The sequence below is a fragment of the Trachurus trachurus genome, assembly GCF_905171665.1.
Source record: "Trachurus trachurus genome assembly, chromosome: 4".
NCBI classification, from domain to species: domain Eukaryota; kingdom Metazoa; phylum Chordata; class Actinopteri; order Carangiformes; family Carangidae; genus Trachurus; species Trachurus trachurus.
Window position 1 is genome coordinate 11,861,896 of NC_139898.1, and position 23,552 is coordinate 11,885,447.

The 23,552-nt window shown below is 41.6% G+C and overlaps 2 protein-coding genes across 4 annotated transcripts; one reads left to right on the top strand and one right to left on the bottom strand.

Annotated features, from left to right (window-relative positions):
- Window positions 1-255: 255 nt before the first annotated feature.
- chaf1a (chromatin assembly factor 1, subunit A (p150)) lies at window positions 256-15,490 on the bottom strand. Of its 2 annotated transcripts, none has more exons than XM_083969669.1 (16): window positions 15,220-15,490; window positions 13,672-13,719; window positions 12,632-13,257; window positions 11,999-12,058; window positions 9,879-10,123; window positions 9,682-9,763; window positions 9,001-9,069; window positions 6,242-6,459; window positions 3,504-3,672; window positions 3,310-3,390; window positions 2,982-3,083; window positions 2,620-2,866; window positions 1,993-2,149; window positions 1,473-1,794; window positions 1,198-1,282; window positions 256-464 (listed from the first exon to the last, which is right to left on the bottom strand). In XM_083969669.1, the coding sequence occupies exons 1-16, from the start codon at window positions 15,281-15,283 to the stop codon at window positions 352-354; spliced, it is 2,688 nt and encodes an 895-aa protein (XP_083825795.1). In that variant the 5' UTR covers window positions 15,284-15,490; the 3' UTR covers window positions 256-351. The 2 variants fall into 2 exon arrangements, with proteins under 2 accessions (XP_083825795.1, XP_083825794.1); XM_083969668.1 differs by having other exon boundaries at window positions 2,620-2,869.
- A 989-nt stretch (window positions 15,491-16,479) lies between these two features.
- On the top strand, window positions 16,480-23,296 carry scamp4 (secretory carrier membrane protein 4). Of its 2 annotated transcripts, none has more exons than XM_083970533.1 (7): window positions 16,480-16,566; window positions 16,958-16,986; window positions 17,174-17,302; window positions 17,420-17,576; window positions 21,336-21,437; window positions 21,998-22,115; window positions 22,269-23,296. In XM_083970533.1, the coding sequence occupies exons 2-7, from the start codon at window positions 16,980-16,982 to the stop codon at window positions 22,455-22,457; spliced, it is 702 nt and encodes a 233-aa protein (XP_083826659.1). In that variant the 5' UTR covers window positions 16,480-16,566; window positions 16,958-16,979; the 3' UTR covers window positions 22,458-23,296. The 2 variants fall into 2 exon arrangements, with proteins under 2 accessions (XP_083826659.1, XP_083826660.1); XM_083970534.1 differs by having other exon boundaries at window positions 16,501-16,568; window positions 16,962-16,986.
- Window positions 23,297-23,552: the final 256 nt, after the last annotated feature.

Below are 23,552 nucleotides of genomic sequence, written 5' to 3' on the forward strand. Positions count from 1 at the left end.
TCTGTTCAACCCAATCTGCTGCAGCTAAAGCAGTGCCTAAAAGACGTTCACTTTCCACTTCAGAACAAATGTTAGAGAACAATGGACAAACTTGCCCTCAACAATCAAGCCAGATTCTCTGATTTTATACACAATTACATTATACTGGAAAAAGGGTTTGGGCTCCTTTAATAATATTAGGTGAGTGAACTTATACTGAGCAGTGGGGGCTGACTGCTGAGTTGCCTGTACCAGGGTGTGGTGCTTCATCTCACTTGTTTGTCTCTTGTAGAGTTCAGAACCAGGGAGCAGAAATTTCTGAGGAAACAGGAGGAGCCTGCTTGAGGGGGGTGGGGGTGGTCTTTCCTGTGCTCAGGCAGTGGCGAGTGTAGGAGCAGCGCTGGCCACAGGGAGAGCTGCTGTGTCGGAGGGGGTGACTTCCATGGCGCTTTCTTCCTTGCTGGAGGAATTCTTTCTGTTTGGGACTAGAAAGTAACATTTTATGAGATTTCTTTTTCGAAAAATGTACACATCCATTTAGAAAATGAAATTCTCTAAAGTCTGATTGATTTCAGTTTGAAAAATATGAGGTATGTGAAATATTTGTTTTTACATTTCTACTGGACTGAATAAATAAGATAAAACTCCAGACTCGTAGTTCCCTCATGCCATCAGTCTGTTTGCTAACATAGGCTCAGCTAATTCCTTGACAGCTCTAGCTAGATGAGAACAATCAACTTATCATCTAAAGACTGGGTTGTCTTTCCCTTGGCTGAAACTGCACTTAGGTGGCCGTTCATGGTAATGTCCTTAGATGTTAACATGTTATCCTTTTTGTTTTGAACTTACTTCCCAACAGAAATTGGATTATCCATTCAGATGAATTGATGCCCTGATCATCTCAGCACATTCGGAACTAGGAAATGTGTCTGCTACTCAGCAACCTACAGTTGGTCATTGCTGTACTATGGACATTTTACTCTTCAAATAAAGCTTTAATACAGCTGCTTAACTGTAGTCAGAAATAATGTGCACAGCTGTATGCATTTAGCTGTAGCTGTAAAACCTGATTATGTGGATCAAAATGTCCTTTTTCAGAGCTGATCTGAGTGACAATTACAATGATACAATGATGCAAAAAGACCAAATGGTAAAAATGTTAAAGAAACATTAAGAGATCCCCAATATGACCGTTTTATATTATTTCTTTGTACTCACCACTTTGAGAGGAGATGACGACACAGTCCTCCTCATCGTCATCCTCAGTGTCGGCTTGAAAACCATCTGCCTCCATTGCTTCCGTCTGGCAAGGGCAGAGAAGTGAGACTTTTTTAGATGGTATTACACTACAATAAACTTATGGAAGTTAAGTTTCAATAGGATGCGATCTCTTTGAAGACCACATGGGTCGCCGGTCACATACTAACCTACAAAGAACTAAAATATCACTGTAGATTAAAAAAAACTGCAGTGTTTAAAGGACACTTCTCTACCTGCTCAGGATCGGTGCATTTCTTCATGAACTTGGTGATCGACATGCTGCCTGTGCTCTTTCTTTTGTTGGAGGACGAAGAGGCGGTGGAGGAGGTCTGAGGTGTGGTAGGAGAGTTTCCCTGAGAGCCTGTGGCAGCGTGGGGTTCTTCACGGGACTCTTCTCGAGCTCCATTGGTGAGGTAGGTCCACTGGCAGGGCACCGGAAGAGCTTCTTGTCCAAAGGAGGACAAGACTTCTGCCTGCACATACCAGCAGCAGCGTCTGTAGGTTGAGCGCTTCTCATAAACAGCGTTCTTCTTTATGACACGCCTCAGGTGTATTCTGATGACAATGAGTGGAAAAGAAATTACTTTGATGTAAAACTATGAAATCTGTACATCTTGATGTGACAACTTTTTGGAAAGGCAAACATCTTACAATTAGTTGTCACAGACACTTTGGGATATACATTTATTTCAGTACAGGAGGATCTGTACCATTAAAAATTCTAATTTTAAGAATCTGCAAATATTGTTTCACCTGGTAGGGATGTTTTCCGCTGGGCTCTGAGGGCTGGACAGTTCAGGAGGTGATGATGAGGACGAGGTCTGCTGACGACAAAACTCCTGAAACTCAGTGATGATCACTTTGCTGCTGTTGAGATTGCCATGCAGCAGAGGTAGCAGCTGACCGAGTACTGAAGGAGACAGAGCATGACACTGTTTTTAGAGTAGATCAATTTAAATAAGAACTGAAATAACAATCAGATGTAAACCTACCTACGTATATGTACACTGGCCAGTCCAGATAACATTTAAGCAAGTCATTGTAAGGTGGTGGGGTCATTACACCAGGAAATAGAAAACAGCACTGTTTCTGATACCATTCCTTGTGCAATGACACATTACAACAACATTGAAGTGTAGCGCTGAAATTTCACCTTCACCAAAGTTGTGCCATCATATACAAAATATACAATAGAGTTATTACTGTTGCATAATATTGATAAAGTTGCCTTTGGGGATATATGGTATTTCCTACCGACAATGGCTTTGGTTGCAGTAAGTGAGTCAGACAATTATTCCTGGCAGTGCATCACTTGAAGGTTTTTTTTTCCCCCCCAACATTCATCCACATATCCAAGTGAATCATTCGGCACACACTTACATTGTGCTTCTCTCTGAGACTTCTGTGACTGCTCCTCTGGGCTGAGGCTGGTGTCGGCCTTGGGTAAAGGTTCCACCAGACACACAGCAAAAGGCTGGAAGAGATCCGAAGCGGGTCCTTCCCCATCCCAGACGCAGCCCCTCACCACAGGCTCCAGCACCTTCATCTTCTTCTTGGTAGACATCAGCTCATCCCACTCCCTCGCTTTCAGCTTCTGACGCAGTTTCTGCTTCTCCAGGTCTCCACCCTCCTGGGACATTACATGTGTATTAACAGCGGTGCAAACAGGAAGCATTTGGAAACAAGAACATCCAAAGACCTGTTTCACATTAAGGTAACAATATTGCGACTCCTCTTCATACCTCCTCTTCCAGAGCCCCTTCATCATCTGAAAGGTAGCCATGAGGTACAAAGAAGCCGTCGTCGTCGTTGTCATCATCTTCACCTCCTTCCTCTTCATCTTCCTGAAAATGATCAGGAGTTCAAAGACTCAAGTCAACAAATACAATCCCCTCCTTTTTCCTTCATTACTTGATGATTATAATGGTTGGTGAAAAAAGAAAATGGTCCAAGTGTCATATAGGATACCATTTACCATCTATAGTAAACTAAGTAACAATACAAGGCACTAAGACACAACAAGATAAGTGAAAATAAAAGTAACACCAATGAACATCCAATGAAACTTACCCCTTCACTATGTGACAGAGACTCTCCTGGCTCCTCTTCCTCCCATTCTTCATCACTGTCCACCTCGTAGTCCAACAAATCCTGTAGTAAGCGATCAAAGCTAAATTAGTGATTGGAAAAGCATTGCTATATGATCTGGGTTCATAGTTGATATAGAATCTGAACAGAAAGATGCCTTCGCAAAATAGTTTTACCTTGTCTCGTCTGAGGGGACAGCGAGGTGAGATTTGTGAACTCTTCTTACTCCAGGTGCCCCAGTAAGCTGGACGGTAGTTCTGGTGAAACTGCAAAAGCTTCATGGGTCCATAACGTTCACGGTCTGGCACACCATCTGGTTTAGATCCCTCCACTGTTACACACTCACTGTGGAAAGTGCACAAAAGAGGAGGTGAAGTTAGATATATATGATTAACATAAAGAAACAGGGAACTTTATCTAAAACAAAACCAAAGACTTCTCTTTGGTAGTAAACGGAATGTCTTTGAGTTCTGCACCACTGGTTGGATAAAACAGGCATCCGACTACCGTATTTTCCGGACTATAAGTCGTGTTTTTTTTCCTAGTTTGGCTGGCCATGCGACCTATATTCAGAAGCGATTTCAGGGTTTATACAGGAATCTTGAAGTTAATTTTAACACCTTTTTAAGACTTTTTCAAGACCATATCAATATTTTTTTAATACCTCACGGCCACTTCAAGCTGTAAACATTTACATCAGTGACACTTTTAACTTAACAGTTTCAGTTTGTGATAAAGACTATAGACCACTATGATACAACAGAATTCAAAAAAAGCTGGGATAATAAATCAAAGGCAAAGTTTATCAAAAATAACATTGCTCAACTCTCAAAAAAACAAAAACAACAATCTTCTTTTCTTTTTTATGTACCGGTTCATCTTTGTTTTTTAATAAAATGAATAAATTCACACACTTTCACAATGTTTTTTAGGACTCAAACTCTTGGACAGCTAATTCAGAAAAAATACCTTCAAAATTTAAGACTTTATAAAGTCGTGAAAAGACTTTTTAATACTTTTTAAGGGTCTTAATTTTCCCAAAATTGATTTATTACCCTTTAATACTTTTCAAGACCCCGCGGATACCCTGGATTTATATATCAAAAATATAGCCTATACCAACGGTACTCAATAGGCGGACCGCGGGCCGCATCCGGCCCGCCGAACCTTCCAATCAGACCCGCGACTGAGTTCTACTAGTTTACATGTTACTGTATACTGTATTTCTCGGGCTCCGTGCGCCTGTAAGTCAAAGCGTTGGGACATGGAAACACGTGCAGAGTGTTTGTGTGTGCCTGTGAGGCCCTGCAGTGGGATACAGAAACGCAGACGAACCCAAATCACCATGCGTGAAAATTTGGGGAGCGGGCTGGACTGCAGGGTTCTCTGCCTGTCTGCAGAGACCGTGGGTGATTTTCACCGCCGTCTTGGTTCAACTGTGTGTGCATCATGCATGTGGGGCCGTTCAGATGAAGCGTCTTTTGCGCGCGCTCAAATCCATTCAATGTAGCCGCGCGTCATGCACGCTCACAACTCAAAAGCCGTAGCCGCGCGCATTTGATGAGACGCGATTGTTTTTCCGTGCACGTCTGCGGCGCACAGCTGCACGACCTGCTTCCCCCCCGCTGTTGTGTCCCGGTTCCATCGGCCTGTGTCTCTCCTACTGTTTCCCACTGAGCTCTGCCTCGTTTGAAAGGTGAAGGAAGCCCATGTGTTGAAAGACCTCGCCTCCGAGATGTAGAATGTGTATTATAGAAGAGAAACACACATTTCAGGACCAATGACTTGTATCCTCAGAACAGAGTCAGACATGTCCTGTGATGGTCAGGTCATATTTAAGTTGAAAATCACAGGGCATGTCTGAGGATACAAGTCAGCAGTGTAAAGCTCCAGCATGATATGTAAATGATGATATGATAATGTCAAGATTTTTCATTTTATAGGCTGTCATACAAAACACCATGAAGTGTATAAATAAAAATGATGTGCTTACAAGTAAAATAAAAATATTTAAATTATTAGACGAAAAAGGTGAATTTAATTTCAATCTTGGCCTATTGTGCGGCCCCCAAGGTGTCTGTTAAGAAAAATTCTGGCCCTTCGACAAATGTATTTGAGTACCCCTGGCCTATACGCTATAACCACAAGAGGGAAGCGGGGCTTTTATTTCTAAATTCCTCCTCATTCAGTAGCTCATCTTCATCTTCCTCACTGCGCTGTCGGACCTGGATCTCTGTCTCCGTTGCGCCGTAGCCCTTCACTCCCAGTCAATTAAGAGTATTTTCACAGCGTGTTCTGCGGTCCGTCTTCTGTCTCTGCTCCGGTCCCGACCGGGCTCCGATAGTGCAAAGAGGTCGGCTTCACTCCCGTCAGTCTTCACAGACAGTCCACAAAGAGTTTCTGATCATATCCTCATCAGTTTGCTCCAAGCGACGGAGTTTTTTTCTTTTTCTTTTTTGACCCGGCCTGTAGTAGGCTATTTGGTGTCGGCCTTTCGTGTAAACAAAGCCCCGGCCATTATGAGACCCAGCTATTAATTAAATGAAAAAAATAAATGCAACTTATAAACCAGTGCGACTTGTATATGTTTTTTTCCTCTTCATGACGTATTTTTTGACAGATGCAACTAATACTCCGGTGCGACATATAGTCCGGAAAATACGGTACTCTTTTTTTAAGGGCTTGTGTGGATCAAATGCTTTTTATTGAAGGATTCGTGTAGATTTAATGATATTTTCTTTATCTATACACTCCCTTAATCAGCAACAGGCTGTGATGTAGTTTTGAGATTCAGCAAAAACAAAATGAATCTCACTTCAAAAAAAATAATAAAAAAAACTCAAGTTACTAACACGGAGCATCCTTGGGGGAGGGAAAGGATGTAGATCAGGATCATCATCATCTCCAGTCTTACCTGAGTGTGTCTGTCGGCCTGGGGTTGGTGGCTCCTGACCGGCGTGGCTTTTGACCAATCCAATCTTGCAGTCCATCCCGGTTTATGGCGGGGTTCTCCAAACACCGGTCCAGTTCTTCCAAAACAGACTCCTCACACTGAACCCGACACAGCGGTGCTAGAGCCATGTGTTCCTTTATCTCAAATGGCGCAAACTTCGTACATGCAGCTGCAAGCGTCTGAAATAGCAAAGAAACAAAAGCAATTGTTGTCAATCATTTGTAGTCAGTGTGGTTTTCCATCTGAAGCATACCTCATGTGGATGGATAATTATACCCCCATGGTTTTTTCTCTTAAGGCGAGACACGGCAGGCAAAAACATCGTTTTTTCATGCACTCATCAATTTTGAGATTTTGGGCTATTTTGCTTCCATAACATGTCTTCTTTCAGACTAATACAAAGAAATGGTCTAAAATACACATTATGGGTGTTTATTTTACTTCACTTTGACTGGTGTCGCCTGTAGATTTCTCCTCAATTCACCAGAACTGAGCGTTCTATCGCGGCTACTGAGCCGCGTCTGTTCAGACTCCTGTCACATCAGGTATCGCTGTGAAGCTCTCTCTCTATCTCTCCCTCTCTCTCTCCTGCACTAATTTGTCGGTTCCAAAAATGTAATGTAATTCCATTTCCTTTGTACCAGCAACGAATCGTAAAAGTACGAGGGAGGGTCTCATTGGCTGGTGTCGTTTTCTGACAGCGTGATTCGTTTAGAAGCATCACGTGATCGCTCTGAACAGCGGAGGGACTTTTAAAAATGGGGAAAGGAAGTAGATTTAAATCCTCACATAAAATAAAACAGCAACTCTCACCTGCTAGACAACAAAAGACACAGCACAGAAACTCACAGTGCGATAAGATCCCTTTACAAAGTGCGTCATCGCGGAAGCTGTCATCCGTAAAAAACGAGTGTTTGGATGCCGTCGTCGGAGACAGCGCGATACACAGCGGTGGCTTTTTTTTTTTTTTTTTTTTACACATCAGACGTCTGAATGAACTGAGCGGAGCTGGTACAGGGCTTAAAATTAACATCGATCCTCAGAATCACGTGTTCTGCAGTAGTTTACTTCTCAGTGACAGAGGTGAAACGGATGTGACACTGACATGGGCCAGAGATGATTAGCCAGACATAGAGAAACTGAAAACATTGGTTGTCATATTACAGACGAGCCCAACTACACCTCAAGTGTTTTTCTTATTTGTTTGTTTATTTTATTTTCTCTGACCTACTGGCCCACACCTGGAATTCACAGTGACCAGACACCCTTGTTTCCAGTAACAATGGGCTCTATGCACAGCTCCACTACTTTCTAAATTCAAGGCAGCTCTTTTATTTACTGACAAACTGATTAATCAAGGTGTGTCTGAGTAGTCACAGTGGTCAGACACACCTGGATTAATCAGTTTGTCCAATAATGTAAGACAGGAAATAAAGGAGCTGCCTTCAGGAAGTAGAGCTGTGCATAGAGCCAATTTGTGGAATTTTTGCAATAGAATCTTTAAAGGCCGTTTTCTCAAAATGAGCTTTTTCTTATACTCTGGACCCGAAATCTCCAGTTCAGCAGCACTTACAGACACCAAACCTTCCAGTTGTATTCCTGCCTATATTCTGAAGGTTTTTACAGAGGGGATTGTTGATATATCATTCACAGCCTGATTTATACAACAATTTATACCTAAAAACAGGGCGGTGGTGACAGTATTTTCTCATTTACAGAGTGATAAAAAGAGATATCCAAAATCCCCTCTGTAAAAACTTTTGACTTTAATATGTCAACAAAATAAAACAAGAATTTTGAAAGTGGCTTTATCCAATCTTCAGATTTCGGGTCTGGAAATGTACACAAATTCACGCATATTTAATTAGATAATGTCTCATTTCCATATTTAAAGGGACAACGAGGAGTTTTGGAAAAGCGAAGCGTTTTCACACTACATTTATGAGCCTCCGCGCGCACCATAAAATTATTTTGACCGGCGCAAGACGGACTCATGTTTTCATTCATCAAGAATTAAAGTCAGAGGTTCAAAGAGGTTCACATACCACCGTAGTTCCGACCATAAACGGCGATTCAGCTACGTTATTCTCATGACTCGTTGCGAAACTGAAAGTAAAGAAACGCTGGTCGGCTCGACCAGCATCTCCGCCACCACTAATAATAACAAAATAACGATAGAGACAGAATGATACATTTATCGAAAATGGGCCCATTAACAAGTGTGGGTAGCGGAGATTCATCCACATTAAGGTGAGACTTTTTTATAACCGATTAGAAACTCCTCGTTGTCCCTTTAAGCATAATATTTAAGAAAACATATAAATAATTGTCTCAATGTAAGTAATAAACATAGAAAGTTTCATGGCAATAGCTGTTAGTTAAATTTTTTTCCCTATTCACCTGGGGTGTCTCGCCTTAAATTCTAAAAATCTTTGCTCACATTAAAGTACTGTCAAGAGCATACCAAACCAACTAGTGGAAAAATCCTACCCATAATCCATGTTGGTGCAGTAGGTTACAATAGTTAAGAACCATTTTCAGAACCCTAATCCATTGCTTGAATGTGGAGGAACACTCAAAAACATAAAACAAAAGTTATGTTCAACAAAAAACGAATCCTATATACGTATATTTGGACTAGATATTTGTAAATAAAATAAAATAAATGGGAACCCAAGTAAATTCAGTATCACATTGAGGTGTGAGAGTGACCCACGTACCTTTGGTGCCTGCTGGATCTTGGATTTTTGTAGAAACCGTGTGATCTCTGCTTTCTCTGCTTTGAGACGCTGTAAAAATACATTGATGAACAGTTATTCAGTAAAATCTACCTAGAACACCCTCATTTTTCCGATTGTGGCTGAAAAGTCTGAGCATTCTAATTACGGTATAGAACAAAAAAAGATTTGTCTTTCATAAAAGTCACAAGAAATCACAAAACGTTTAACTCGAAGCTAAAACCTGTGTGGCGTTTTATCTACAATTTAAGCAAGTTACAAGTTCACAAAGTTTCTACCAGCTTTGTTTCAAAAGTTCCCACCAATGTGTTGAAATTGCACAAATGTGTTTGCATTTCTTTCAATTTTTCTCCAGTTAATCTCATTAACGGCTTCATGAGGTTTCAGTCTGCTACTTGTCCTCAGCAGTGCAACATGTATGTGCATTACTACTTAACTGCATTACAGTTCTGACCTCGTAGTACATTAGAGGTACTAAGGTTTTTCCAACAATGCCTTTGTCCAGACAGAGGGTTTGAAAGTCTTCAAATATTTGCATTAATTTTAAGGCTTCATTTCAATGCAACAATAAAGCAATGAGTTAACCAATTTCTTAAACCTTGAAATGATTTATCAGAAACTTTTGCATGATAGAAAAGCTCATACAACACTACATTAACTTACATCTTTCTCTTCTTTCAACCGTTTCTCCTCTTCCTTCATCCGCTTCTCCTCTTCTTTCTTCCGTTTTTCTTCCATCTTGGCCCTGACGGATAAGTGCCCCAATATGAATAACTGTGTGAAACTAATGCTATCCAACATAGACTTATGGCACTGAAAAATGTCAAATGGACATGAATTGAACAGCTTGCATTACTCACTCCATCTTAGACTTCCGAAGCTCTTCTTTTGCTTTTAACTTCTCTGCCTTTTCTTTCTCTTCCTTCTCTTTTTTCTCTCGTTTTTCTTGCTCCTCCTTTTCCTTTTTCTCCCGTTTTTCCCTTTCTCGCTCCTCCTTTTGTTTGCGAGCCTCTTCTTTCTTTTTCTCTTTTGCGGCTTTAGCCTCTTCCTTCTGTCGTTCCTTCTCCTGACGCAAACGAAGCCTCTCGTCTTGTTCTTCTAAACTCTATAATTGCAAAAGTTCAGTCAGCTTTTCTCAAATTTAATAAATGATGAAGTCAGGGAGAAAGACAAAACATAATTAGGGTCCGGGCAGCGCAGCTGACAGGACACTATTGTATTCCTAGGAATTCTTCTTCTTCTTCTTCTTTCTTTCTTTCTTCTTCCAAGGAAGTCATACTTCCCATGGGCGAAAACTCACCAAACTTTGCACAAAGGTTCAGTCCCATGTCAGATTCACTCAACTCCAAGGACATGTGCCCCCCCCTCCTAGGGGGGGCACAATAAGCGTTTAAATTTAAAAACTTTAAAAATTCCTACCAAACCAACGGTAGATGCTACAGTGTTGAAACTTCACCACAATGTAGCCTCAATACTGCTGAAACTTTTGTCCACTTAAACTTATTACAAATTATGAAGTCCATCACTCTGTTTTTTTCAATAACTGTAAAACTTTAAAAATGTATCTCCTCCCACAATTTTTGCTCAATTGTCACCAAACTTGCTACAGAGCATCTCCAGACTGTCCTCCACAAAACTTGTTTCTCGGATTTTTGATTAAGCAAAAATTGAGCCTACAGTGCATGAAAACGTTTGACTGCAAACAGTACTGTAAACATATACCATCAAATTCTTGATAAATACATTTTCAATCTTCCTGAAAAAAAATGACAATATTCTGGAGTCATGGTTGATGAAGTTTGGCAAATATCAGAATTTTAACTCAAAAACTGAATTTTTGAGAACATTTTGAATTCTGCTCTCATGGGAACAACTGCAGTCAATGTGAGAGTGGAATTTATAAACATCAGATTTTCTCTTATGAAGCAAAACACTTATCATTAAAAACAAATCACCAACATTTCCATGCTGTCAAGATGCAATTTATGTATTATCAGATTTTTGTTTAGATGACTGAATTATTGACATTTTGACCATTTCATCACAACAGCTGCCCGGGCACTGGCTCACCTGAGTGGATAAATGAAGCTACACAGCAGGTCTCACTACCAGCTAATTAGCTCAGCGAGTTAGGAGCTGGTTCTTGGTGTCAGAGATTGTGAGTTCGAGACCCAGCAAGGCTGATGATGATGATGATGACGGATCAAAATGTCACATGTCCTTAAGCTGTTTTGCTGTCTAAATGCAATTTATGTATTAACAGATTTTTGTTTAGATAATAGAATTTCTGACTTTCTGAAATCTGCCTTGACAACAGCTGCCTGGGCACTGACTCCCTGAGTGGATAAATGAAGCTACACAGCAGGTCTCACTACCAGCCAATTAGCTCAGCGAGTTAGGAGCTGGTTCTTGGTGTCAGAGGTTGTGAGTTCGAGACCCAGCAAGGGTGATGGTGATGATGACAGATCAAAATGTCAGTTGACCTCAATATGAAACACAAGACAATTGTCCTAATGGTGGCATCACAGCAAGCCTCTAAATTAAAAAAAAAACAACAAATAGCTTGGACTGGTCCATGCGCGAAGGCTCCTAACATCTTAGACTCATAGTAGATGTTTGACAAATATCATTATTTTACCTCAAAAACTGATTTTTCTTTTTACTGTGGTTTCAAATCTGCCTACACGACAGTGAATGGCTTAGTCAATTTGTGAAGCCACTATTGAACTGCCACTTGTCAATTAGCTCAGTGTGATAGACAACGGTCTTTGGTTCCCGAGGTTGTGGGTTCAATCCTCAACTGATGCAAATTGAACATTATAAGGTCAACTGTCTTGTCTTCCTATTCTCCTGTTTGTTGCTCAGAATTGCCTAAATTTGCCCTAAAGTAGCCCGGACCCGACCCATTGCTGCGCAGCAGCTATAATTAACCAGGTTATGTTTGAAGCCATATTTTCAAAGTGAAAACTAGAAGGCTCACCTTCAATGAGCGTCTGATCTTCTTTTGATCTGCTGGTATCTTGGGGGTGGTCTTTGGCTCCTATAAGGTGACAGGGGGAAAACAAATCTGATCATCCTTGTCTGACATCTGACCTACTTCATAGTTTCTTTTCACACATTAGCAAAATATTGCTCTAAAATGTATGCTGTAAAATACCCTCGACTGAGATTGTACTGGTTGTATGTCTGTTGTACAGTATTTAATACAAAATAACAATCAAAATATTCTAGAAAGAAATATTAGCCAAACATCTGAATGAACTTGCAAAAAAATGACGTTATGTATCAGAAGTAGTATCTGTCCAAATTAACATCTATTTGATCATGTCAGTATACACACAGCATGTTAAAAATCAGTGAGAGGGGAAAAAATCATGAATTATAGATAAAAAAAAATGCTATGTATTCTTTGTTGAAAGGCAGCTCTGATCAAAATATCTACTGAATAAGAGACTGTTTAGCGAAGACTACACTTTATGATGCCGTAATGCGTCAAAGTGAAAACATTATCTCAAACATATTCTTTAGGAAGTCTCAGGAATTCATTTTGTGAGATAGCTGGCTACTTTTACACAATCCTTTGTGGGATTAAACAAAAAGCAATACTGCATACTGTAGGTGTAATAGTAGGTGTAGGGTCATCAGTCTTGGACTTCTCTGGTGAGCTTTCAGACATGGAACTGACTGAAGAAACCGACAGCATGGATTTATTTCCCAAACTGGAAACATTTCCTGACTCGTCCTGCTCCTCTGGCTCACTGTCAGAATCCTGTGTTGTGTCAAGTTGTGAGATAGATGTCTCGTCCCCATCTTTATCCTCCTCCGCCTCTTCGACTCCATCATTGTTGACGCAGTCTAAAGTGTGTGATTTAGGAGTGTGATCAGTGTTGCTGGATTTCTCAGAGGAGGCAGTTTTGGCTTTGTCCTGGTGCTTGTCTTTTCTTGGGAGGCAGGGAGAGACAGGAGCAGGTGAAACAAGGCACTTTAGAGGAGACAAACTGTTTTCCGCAGTCAGATCAATGACCGTGTTCTCGACTGAGGCTACGGGGCGTCTTCGGCTCAGGAAGCCGTCAAGGGGCCCACGGCCATTAACCAAAGGTGGTCCGTTGTGCACAGGGAGTGTGGCAGACTCATTTTCACTCTCCTTGTCTGAAGGTTCAGGGCAGGCAGGAGCACGTGGGCGTTTAGGCGGCTGGTTCTCCTTCGGTTCGGGATTGAGGCGCTTGAATGGGAGGCGAGCTGCAGGCAGAATAAAAAGATTGGACAAGTTAATAAAACACCAGCACTAACCATTGTTATTGATATCTGTCCACAAAATAAAGTTATAATATACAAACATGTTATATTTGTAGAAACATCTAAAGCATAAATGAATCCTAATTTATCAAAATGGTGTGTATGTAAGTAGGGTTAGCAGTTTGGTCATTCCATTTATACTATGTAAACACATCACCAAACAAAGGTAAGAATCAAAATGACCAAATTGGGAAATTACTGGTGCAACAATCAGTAATAGGCACAATGAACTCACAAGGAAATACTTCAACCTGGGATAAGATCAAAGCATTAACCTATATGCATCATTATTATCATCTAAATGAGTGGATGTAATATTTGTCTTAATATTGACAATAAAAATGTATTTGATTTTACCTTGTACAAGTTTCTTGTTGGCATTGTTACTTGACTTACAATCCATACCTGAAAATAACAAAAGCACAGGCACATCAGAAAACATCCTGACATCAATATTTCACTTCAAAATAATGCAAGTCTAAACTTGACTAATGAATAGCAATAAATTACAGTTTTTACAAATGTTGACTGATCAGTTTATTTGTCTCCGATTAAAAAGACAGGTATAACTTAAAACATCTGTTGCTGCAAGTAAAGCCTCTTAGTATGGCACTCAGTTGAATTATACTGGAAATAAATAACCTCGGTAAAGATCACACATTTTACACATTAACAACTTCTCTCTCTGTTAATGTCCCGCTTGCAGCAACGTTACATGACTTTGCTATTGAAATAACCCCATGCTATAACAGCCACTGTCCTGTGTCTTAAATCCTCATCTCCCCGTGTTGATGTGAACTATTGTCGACTAAAAAAAACTGTCCAGGACTAATGTTTTGTAAGATGTTGCATTGAATCTCTCAAAGTTTTTATGACAACTGGGTGTCGACATGCTGATGTTACGGCACAACAATGAGTGTAATGGTAGTGTTTGGTTTGCTCTCCCGCCAACCGGTGTATTGCTCGGTGCAGCAGCAGGCCCAGCCCGCAGCCCCAGCCGGCACGGTACGCACCCTGGGGGGCTGTCAAGCAAAGGCTGTCCGTCTGACAACAATAAGTCAGTGAAAACTTTGCACAATAACAGAGACTAGTTATAACATTGTGCGTGACGACCACCGGATGCTTGGATTTATGGATAAGGCGACGACATGAGCAGCCGCGGAGGTTCACCTATGAAGCCGGCTTTCATGTTTGGTGCTAACGTGAACTACGTCAACGGTGCTAACGTGGCTAGCTTGTGCGCTAACCCCACAAAACTAGCAACTTTGCTAAGCACCACGGGCGGAGTTATGAGCTAGCAGCAGAGCAAGCACCCCACCATAAAGTTAAAAGACACTTTGAACGACCACTAAACAAACATTGGTATTTAGAGCCATAACATATTTTAACCTACCGTCACTGTTTATCTAGCCTCCAAAACAACAACAGTGTTATGTCGACGTACGTTATGTTTCCTCAGTTGATATCTTTTCCCTTACCTTAGCCTCAACCTAACCGTACGTCTAGCAGCAATAAGTCTCTCCTGTGGTGTATAAGTTAATATGGTGCCAACAGTGATCTGCTAGGCCAGACCATAGACTAAACTGAGCTCTGACTGCAACCAGGACCTGATGGATACACAGCTAACGTCAACATATGAGTAGTTAGCAGCCGAGTTTCACATCAAACCGGTCACCATTTGTGCCACAGCAGTGACAATAGCAAAGATTAAGTGATGTCGTTAGGAAAAACGGGATTAATGGTCCAACTATGGGCGAAGAAGCGATTGGTTTACCTGTAAACTAAGTTTTTCATTATGTTGTGCTCACCAGATACTAAAGAGGAGATTGTGGAATAGTAAACATGTTGGTGAGTTGTTAGCAGCATCCGTAAGGACCATTACGTTAGATATTGTATCAGCATTACCTCTTCTGCGGGGAGTCGATACTGCCAAATGTCCGTCCACAGATGGGGTTTCCGCCGCCAACATCCCAACCACTGATCCGGGGCTCCTCTTGTTGGCGCTACCTCTCTGGGCAGAAACAACTTCAACACAGCGGCGCGGTTCGTGTAAACACCCAAGAATGCCCCCGATAACAAACCAGACGTTGCGCTGCTATTAAAACAACATATAATTCTAATTTACCTCTAATATAACATCACGCACTCTCTTTCCGTATCTCCCACATACTCCCTTGGTTTGCCCCGCTGCCTGCCTCGCGCTCCTCAGTCGGAATTGGCGGGAGTGTGTCGCTTGCTTCAATAACCTCCGCTGATTGGTCAGCGCCAACTCAGCGGTCACCGCTGGAGGCGTTTGATTTATGCACCAGCGTTGCACTGTGCTCGGTGTTTCGTGTATTGTTGCCTTTTTTAAAACAGTTGTAATATCAACATAAGAACATATGATGCATTGAAATCGACTTGTCCGCAAAAAAAGATGAAACTCTGTTTGTTGAATTGCTTAAATTGGTCCATTTTATCTCGTAATAAACATACTATCCACCCGGTCCGGCACACCCTGTGTTATATCCCGGTAGACGTTGATGTTTCTCACAGGTTACGCCCTCTGGCAGATGTTTCGGGCTTTGTGATTGGCTCCTCTTCTGTGACTTTCAGAAGTCGGGGTTGCCATGTTGTGGGATAGTAAAATGAAAGGAAGGAGTTGGACTGAAGTCCAGTCGAAGAAGCCAGCCAGTGCTCTTTGGATGTTTGTTTACCTAGCGATATTTGCCATAAATTAATATAGTGCACGATATTCCCAACTCTCATGCACACCACATACACATTTGTCGCATTCGCACATTTTGTGCATTGTGTGGCCCATTCTCATTATTACCAAATGCTTTGTTGATACTCGTGAGAAAGTTGCCAAACCAAACGTCCGTGAGAATTATAGAATGTTCCACCCGTGAAAAACTTCAACAATGGATCCACTTCTCTGCTCTAAAGCAATACGGACGTGCCCTGCACTCACTGTTTACAGATGACGGGTTTACCCCTGGCTGCAATTACTGCATGGGAGGGATAATTCATCGTATGGGTGGGATTTGTGCGGACGGGTGTCATGTTGGAATCACGCGTCCACCGTTTACCGCTCACTCGAATCCTGGGACTTGTAGTTCTTCCGACCCGCCAGCATGTTGAACATAAACAGCGAGGAACTACAAGAGAAACGGTTCGGCGCAGCCGCAGTGGATCAGATCTCATGGTGTCGGAAAGGCGCATCCTGAAAGAGTCCCAGACCCCTGCAGCTGTCGACGGAAACGTGAAGAGGTAAACGTTATCCTCATAATACTGTACGTTACTCGTCCTTGCTTTTCGTAGCTGTAACGGCGTTTTCAGTCCCTGTCAACCGCTATCCGGTCAGTCAAACGAAGCAACGACGATGTTAGAGAAATAGACAGTTGGCTAATCTCTGCTCACATCGGACTATAACGTTAACGTTACTGGACTGGCCAACAACACGCTGTAGCTACTCTTCTCTGTTTAATATCACTCATAAAGTTAGCATAACTTCACATGGTTACGAAAATTAAACAGCCAAACAAGCACAAGTAAAGAGTAACGTTATGGTGTTAACTTATATTGAAACGACATGCATGTTGCTGAAAGTTTTCTTGCCTGCACGAAGAGTTCATTTCTCATTTCGGTTTCTGTTATCCAGGTGAGAGACCCGGGATTTCAAAATGACAGGTCTGTCACTTAAAACATCTATCTATCTATCTATCTATCTATCTATCTATCTATCTATCTATCTATCTATCTATCTATCTATCTATCTTATCTATCTATCTATCTATCTATCTATCAGTGCAATCTTCAACTTTTCAAATCTACAATAGCAAACTATCTTATTATGTCATGTTTCCTTGTGTTTCAGAGCGAGTAAATAACTTTCCTCCCCTGCCTCAGTTTCTGAGAATAAAGCCATGCTTTTATCAGAACATCGAAGAGGAAATTCCCTCACCCCATCAGCAATTAGTGCGCAGGGTCTACACACTGTGGATGAGTGGGTGTCTTTTCCATACATGCTCACACAACCTTGTATACTTTCACTTTTTTGTTTTACTGTCCTCTCTTCTGCTGCCCTGGTCCCTGCTCATCTCTTGTCCTCTCTCCTCTGCAGTGTATTCAGGCACTCTGTGTCTAAATGTGATCGGATGTATTGCTTGGTGGGCTGGGGGCGGATCTGCCACAAACTTTGGCTTCTCCCTGCTCTGGCTCATACTCTTCAGTCCCTGTAGTTATACCTGCTGGTTCAGACCACTCTACAAAGCTTTCAGGTTAGTCACCATCTGGTAAATCTCACAAGTCACATCCGAAATCCCACTTAAATGCACGCAACTCAGTGTCACTGCACACACTAACCATGTGGATATTCAAATTTAGGAAGTTGCTACACATCCGATGAGGTACTTTGAAGATTTCTCCAGTGGTATAATGCGCACACTCAGTGCTGATCCATGTGAAACTAGTTTGACTTCAGAGCAGAGTGTTGTACTGTAGTATTATTGTATAAAGTCCCTTGAGACCAGTAAGGCTTTCAATATGCTCTAGGTGAGTGTTGAGACAAAGATAATATCAGTTTTCCTAACAGGTTTAAGTGTTACACCAAGGGGTTACATGGAATAGGATCTAGACCACATTAATAAATTGCTCAAATTAACTATATCAAACTGCAAAAGTCATCTGGCAGTTAATTAAGGTCCGGGGTACCAAGTATAATCAGTTTTTCTGTCAAACCCAAAAAAACGGAAACAGTGTTTTTTCATTTTAAACCAAAAACTGTTTTTGCTGTCAGCATCAAAGAACCAAAATCAAATACCAGTCCAAGTCAGCTCAGTCGCTTTATTTTTGGAATCTTGACATTTTAAACAAGTTACACAAAAGTTATTTCACAATATACGTTCATTTTCATTACAACTATACAGAACTTATTATTTACTTATTATCTAACATGAGATGAGATAGACTCACCATGCGTAATTGCGCAGGAACTGATCATGACAGTCACTTTCCTGGCCTTCTTGGCTGCAAACTTATAATCTAATTTCGCAATGTCCTTTTCAGTTGAGAGCAGGGCAAGCCCACACAGTCTGTCCTGTAACACTGAGGTGCACAAATTGTTTTTTTTATGAGTTTCAGCTTTAAAAAAAGCTCCGCTCGTCCGATGCCACCGTGACTAGAAAAGTCAATAGGATTCTGAGCGCAATCTCACAGTTAGGGAAAGTTCCTTCAATCCCTCTGAGGTAACGAAGTGTTTTAAGTTCTGTAGTTGTTCCCTTTGGGATTATCTCTCAAAGTATCCTCAACTCCTGGAAGAGCTCCGGTGCATTTATATCCTGAGATTCAGAAGTGCTCAGAGCATCACTCAGTCTTAGCATGTCAGTCTCCTCTATATCACGCAGTTTGGTCAGATCCAAAAAAACATGTTGCCAAACCCTTTAAAACGGGTATGGAGAGCATGGAGGACCTGGTCCACTATCACATTAAAATAGTCCGTTATATATACCTGCTCTGGTTCTGGAGTATATTCATTATCATTTTCATCATGTTTGCGTTTCACTCGCCGTGTTGCTTTTATTACAGGTTCAATGTCCATACCAGAAGCAATCTCTGTTGCAGTAGCTTTTGCAGACACAAATCCAGTGTCTGTGTATTTTTGCATGAAGTCAGTTAATCCATCCAGCTGCAATAAGGCCACATCAAGCTGCATGTCCCCTTGACTGGAGTGTCTCACTGACGGTGTTCACGGCAAACATATTATCATAAATGATAAAGTCAAAGCTTTGCATTTCATTAGACAGCGACTTGGCTTCACTTTTAATTTTGGGGTTGCTACAGTCTTCTGACACTTCGAGCAAAGCATCCTTAATATCACTTGTTTGATAGCGTCCTCCTTTTACACTCCACTCGACATTCCCACCTTGTTTCAGACAGAGATTTAACCGTTCGATCTGTGTTAATTTAAGGCTGTGGCAACGGCATGGCATGAAGGTAAGCCCAGGGATTGAGACGCAGAATATGAGCTTGTAGCTGTAACAGTGTTTTCAGTCCCTGTCAACCGCTAACCGGTCAGTCAAACGAAGCAACGACGATGTTAGAGAAATAGACAGTTGGCTAGTAAAAAAACGTTTTTCCGTTTTTTGGTTTAAAATGAAAAAGGAAATCTGTGTACCCTGTGAGGCGCTGTTTCCGTTTTTATTTTGTTTTTTGGTTTTGACAGAAAAACAGATTATACGTCAGTACCCGCACCCATTAACTGATATGAACATGGAGGAAAGGTTGGGAGGAAGTATAGGGAAGATGACAGAGTGATAATCTCAAGAAAGTCTTTAAACAGGAAACTAGTAGGAGTAGGGTGATTTTAACGGTTTCACTGATCTCATCAACAGGGTTAACTTGAATACTGCTGATGGCTCTGTTGCTCAGTTAAGAATAGGAGCTGAACTTAACTTCCCAGGGAACACATTTCTACACAAACACTGATATATCCCAGTGCCAGATGAAAGAATATTATGTGTTCAGTAAGTTCTTGTGCCATGTTGTGCCACTGTCAGAGGGACTAGTATCCAAAGAATCATTTAAGTGCGACTAGAAATGGGTGAACCAGGCCGTCACCTCTGGTGCAGCAGGAGCACATCTATCAGTTAAGTGGATCTGGGCAGAGGTGAACTTTAAACTGGATCATAAAGTGCACTGCTGCTGATGGAGTGGAAGATGAAAGTTATAGTGGCAGGAAGACCTTTCCACAGAAGTAGGTCAGAGGTGTGTGGGTTCAGAACTGGTCTGAGATCAGACATCAGATGCTGCAGCAACGCTGTGAAAGCTCTGTTTGGTTCATAAGATGTGTTGTTAAGTCACCAATTATGACATTGTGATCAGCACAAGCCACAAAATGTGTAAAACTTCCGGTCATGTCATGTGTACTATCAACAGTATTATGGCTCCGTTATTCTTTCACTTTTAGATACTGTTGCGATGGCGTGTCGTGTGTATGCAACTGACACAGCAGAAAGATATTGAATTCTTGGGGTCCTGTCTTACACAAGGCAGTACACAAGTGTTTTTGCTAGCTTCAGACCAACATAGTTATCAATGTCTCATCCAGTTCATTTTCAAAATGACAAATACACTTATTCCATCTTAAAATGAGTTGTTGGCGGGAAGTTGCGGACAGATTGTTCAATCAGGGTCCACAAATAACCTGGTCTACAATAGTGTAATATTTCCCTGTAATTTAACGAGTATTGTCAAGAGAGTAATAGGTACCAACATATAGAGCAGCACACACACTCCTCCTGTTACACGCAAGCAGAGTGAGTTTAAACTGCACTCAGTCAGGTGGAGCATTACAGTACAGCCTCAGAGGGTCAGAGCTTCTCTGTCACATGTACGTTGTTACAGCGTCGTCATGTGTCGTGATGTCTCACATGAGTTTCTGCAGAAAAGCTTCTCTCTCTCTTGCAGCCTGGTAAATCTGTCACAGTGTTCCCAACTCAGCAACTGAATATCTCTCTACAGTTCAGACTTAATCACATTTCTCATATCACATCAAATATTTATTCATATTTATGCCACCGTTGTGTGGAGTTGAGCTACAGCTCGTCTTTGCCCCTCAGACTTTGAAAGCTGCTGCTGCTTGGTGTCAGTACTGGTCTCACTGATCAGTCACAGTATCCGATCAACTGACCACAAATAGAATCATAAACTCTGCACCATTATAAAGGCAATACACCAAGGTGCAAATGCTCCTGGGAAAGGGGAATAAAGGGAATGGGAGATACCACTGTGATTGGTTTATATAGGATGATATGCCCAAAGAAACTTTCTTTTCATGACATGCACATGCACCCATCATGTGTACATTTCTAGCGTTTCTGTGTCTTGTTCAGGTGTATGCATCATGTTTTATTGTTAATATTTTTTTTGCCTCTTTCAACCACATGTGAACAACCAATGACAGGATGCAACAAAAATAGAAAACCTTCTATTGTACCATCCCTTTTTATTCTCTTTGTTTTTTTTCGTGTTGTTCACAGGGCCGATAGCTCGTTCAACTTCATGGCCTTCTTCTTCATCTTCTTCCTTCAGTGTGTCTTGGCCCTCATCCAGACCATAGGCATCTCTGGCTGGGGAACATGGTGAGTTGAAATCAAATCAAACCAGCTTTGAAGACTTAGTACATGTTGCCTGCCAGTTTTTACCAGAGAGCAGGTCATGAGAGGCTTCTGTCAAGGCAGCCAATAAATTTGGTTTCCACCAGATGCATTTGTTGAAATCATGATGCTAACATAGATTTAACACTAAAGTACAACCATGAAGTTAACACATGATGTGGTTTCTTGTTGTGGTTCTGAGTTTGTGACGTGCCGTTGTCAGAACATATGAGAGTAGAGTTGTTTTTTTTAAATATTCTAGTTTTGTCGATTATTACCAGAGACCGTCTTCCTCTAACGGAGTAAAGGTCAAGAAACAGTAACTGAACATCTGCATGTGATAACAACACCGTGCACCTGTGCGACAACAAGTCGGTGTTACACACTGCTCACCATTATGCTGTTTGTCACTGCATTTGTTCTCTCACTGCTTAATGTTTCCTTAGTCGTTTTGGATTATGTTTGTATAAAGTCCACTGCTTATCCCATAATGTATGATCCACTAACCCATACTACTCCATCTGACTCTCACCAACACATCAAAGCGGCTGGATTGCGACAGTGATGTTTTTCAGCTCCAATGTGGGCTCCGCTATAGTGATGCTTATCACAGCTCTGCTCTTCACTCTGGTGACTGCTTTAATGGCACTGGTGCTCCTCAGGGTGAGTGAACACATACGCCCAAAGCATGCACACACACACACACACACACACACTCTCTTTCATGTTGATCCTCGCCATTTGACACTTGAGAACCGACATGTATACTCACCGTGAACCATTTCCTCCACGTCTTTCTTTTTATCCACATGGCAGGTGCACAGACTGTACCGTGGCGGCGGCGGGAGTTTGCAGCGTGCTCAGGAGGAGTGGAGCACCGGGATGTGGAAGAGCGCACCTGTAAGGGAAGCAGGGTTCAACGCTGTCGCACAGACGGCCCAAGGCCCGAGCCTGCCCCAGTACCCCGCCGCAGTGCCCAGCTATCCCGACAACAGTCACTGGTGATAGCCAGGCGCCGCCTCTAGATGGAGACAGATATTCATCTTCAGCAGGCCAAGTCTGTGGTGCAAAGAGGAAATCACTTGAAAGTGCCATATCATTTCAACCTGACATGACAAAATGCATTTGAGTGGGAGGACAGGATTGCTCTAAAATATTTTATCAAAGAGTTTTGTCAGCAAACTTCTTTAAAGGCCCCAACCTTCTTCTATTTAAAGAGGGATATCTTCTAAATATGCCATTCCTTTTCATCTGTGTTTACATATTGTTTATTGAAGTGAATGAGAGAGATTTACAGTTTTATGCTATGAATGAAATTTGCTTAGGAAGATGAACTGTCTCACAAATATGCAATTGGAAATCCCAAAAATGAGTGTGAACAGTTTCATGACAGCAGGACGTGTGCCTTATGGACATTTAAGATAGGATTGTTTCATGTGTTATATTAGAGCTGCATGCTAGAAGTTGTAGTATGCTGAGGAATTAGTTTCTTTTTTTCTTTTGCCTCAACAGAGAGTCTGCAAACAGCAGGGTTTTTATCTGGTGGACTTCTTTTTTCTGTGTACTATTCGTCTTCTGGCAGGACTTCAGTTTCATTTAGATTTGTTGTGCTCCATTTCTCCGCTTTCTCGCCTGCCGCGGCTGTGATTTCATGAGATGCGCCTTACTATTGCGTGCAGATTTTGCATGTAGAAAAAAAAGTGCTTGACTGTTGCCTTAATAAATGCCGCTTTGTTTTTTTCTATGTTGAACTGGACTCGTGCTCCAGTGACTCGATGTGTGGAAACATTTCAGAAAGCTGTCTGTGCCTAATCCTCCTGTGATTTCTCACTTACCACTGCTGTGCCAAAACACTCGTCTCCATCCATTTGTTTTGATAATGAAAAAAGTCACACCCAGGTTTGATATGTGTTGTACTCTGCGTTTTCGTAAATCTCAGTTTCTGTATTTCCAAAACTGCACTGTTTGCTTTTAGTGGTCAGCAACTCAGCATGAAAGCACCTTATCAGTTGTTGTTTCTGTTCCAGATGCTTTCGATTTCGCCCGGATAGACTGAATTTTTGCATTTAGTGGCTGCAGTGTGTTTTGCATGCAGCTTAT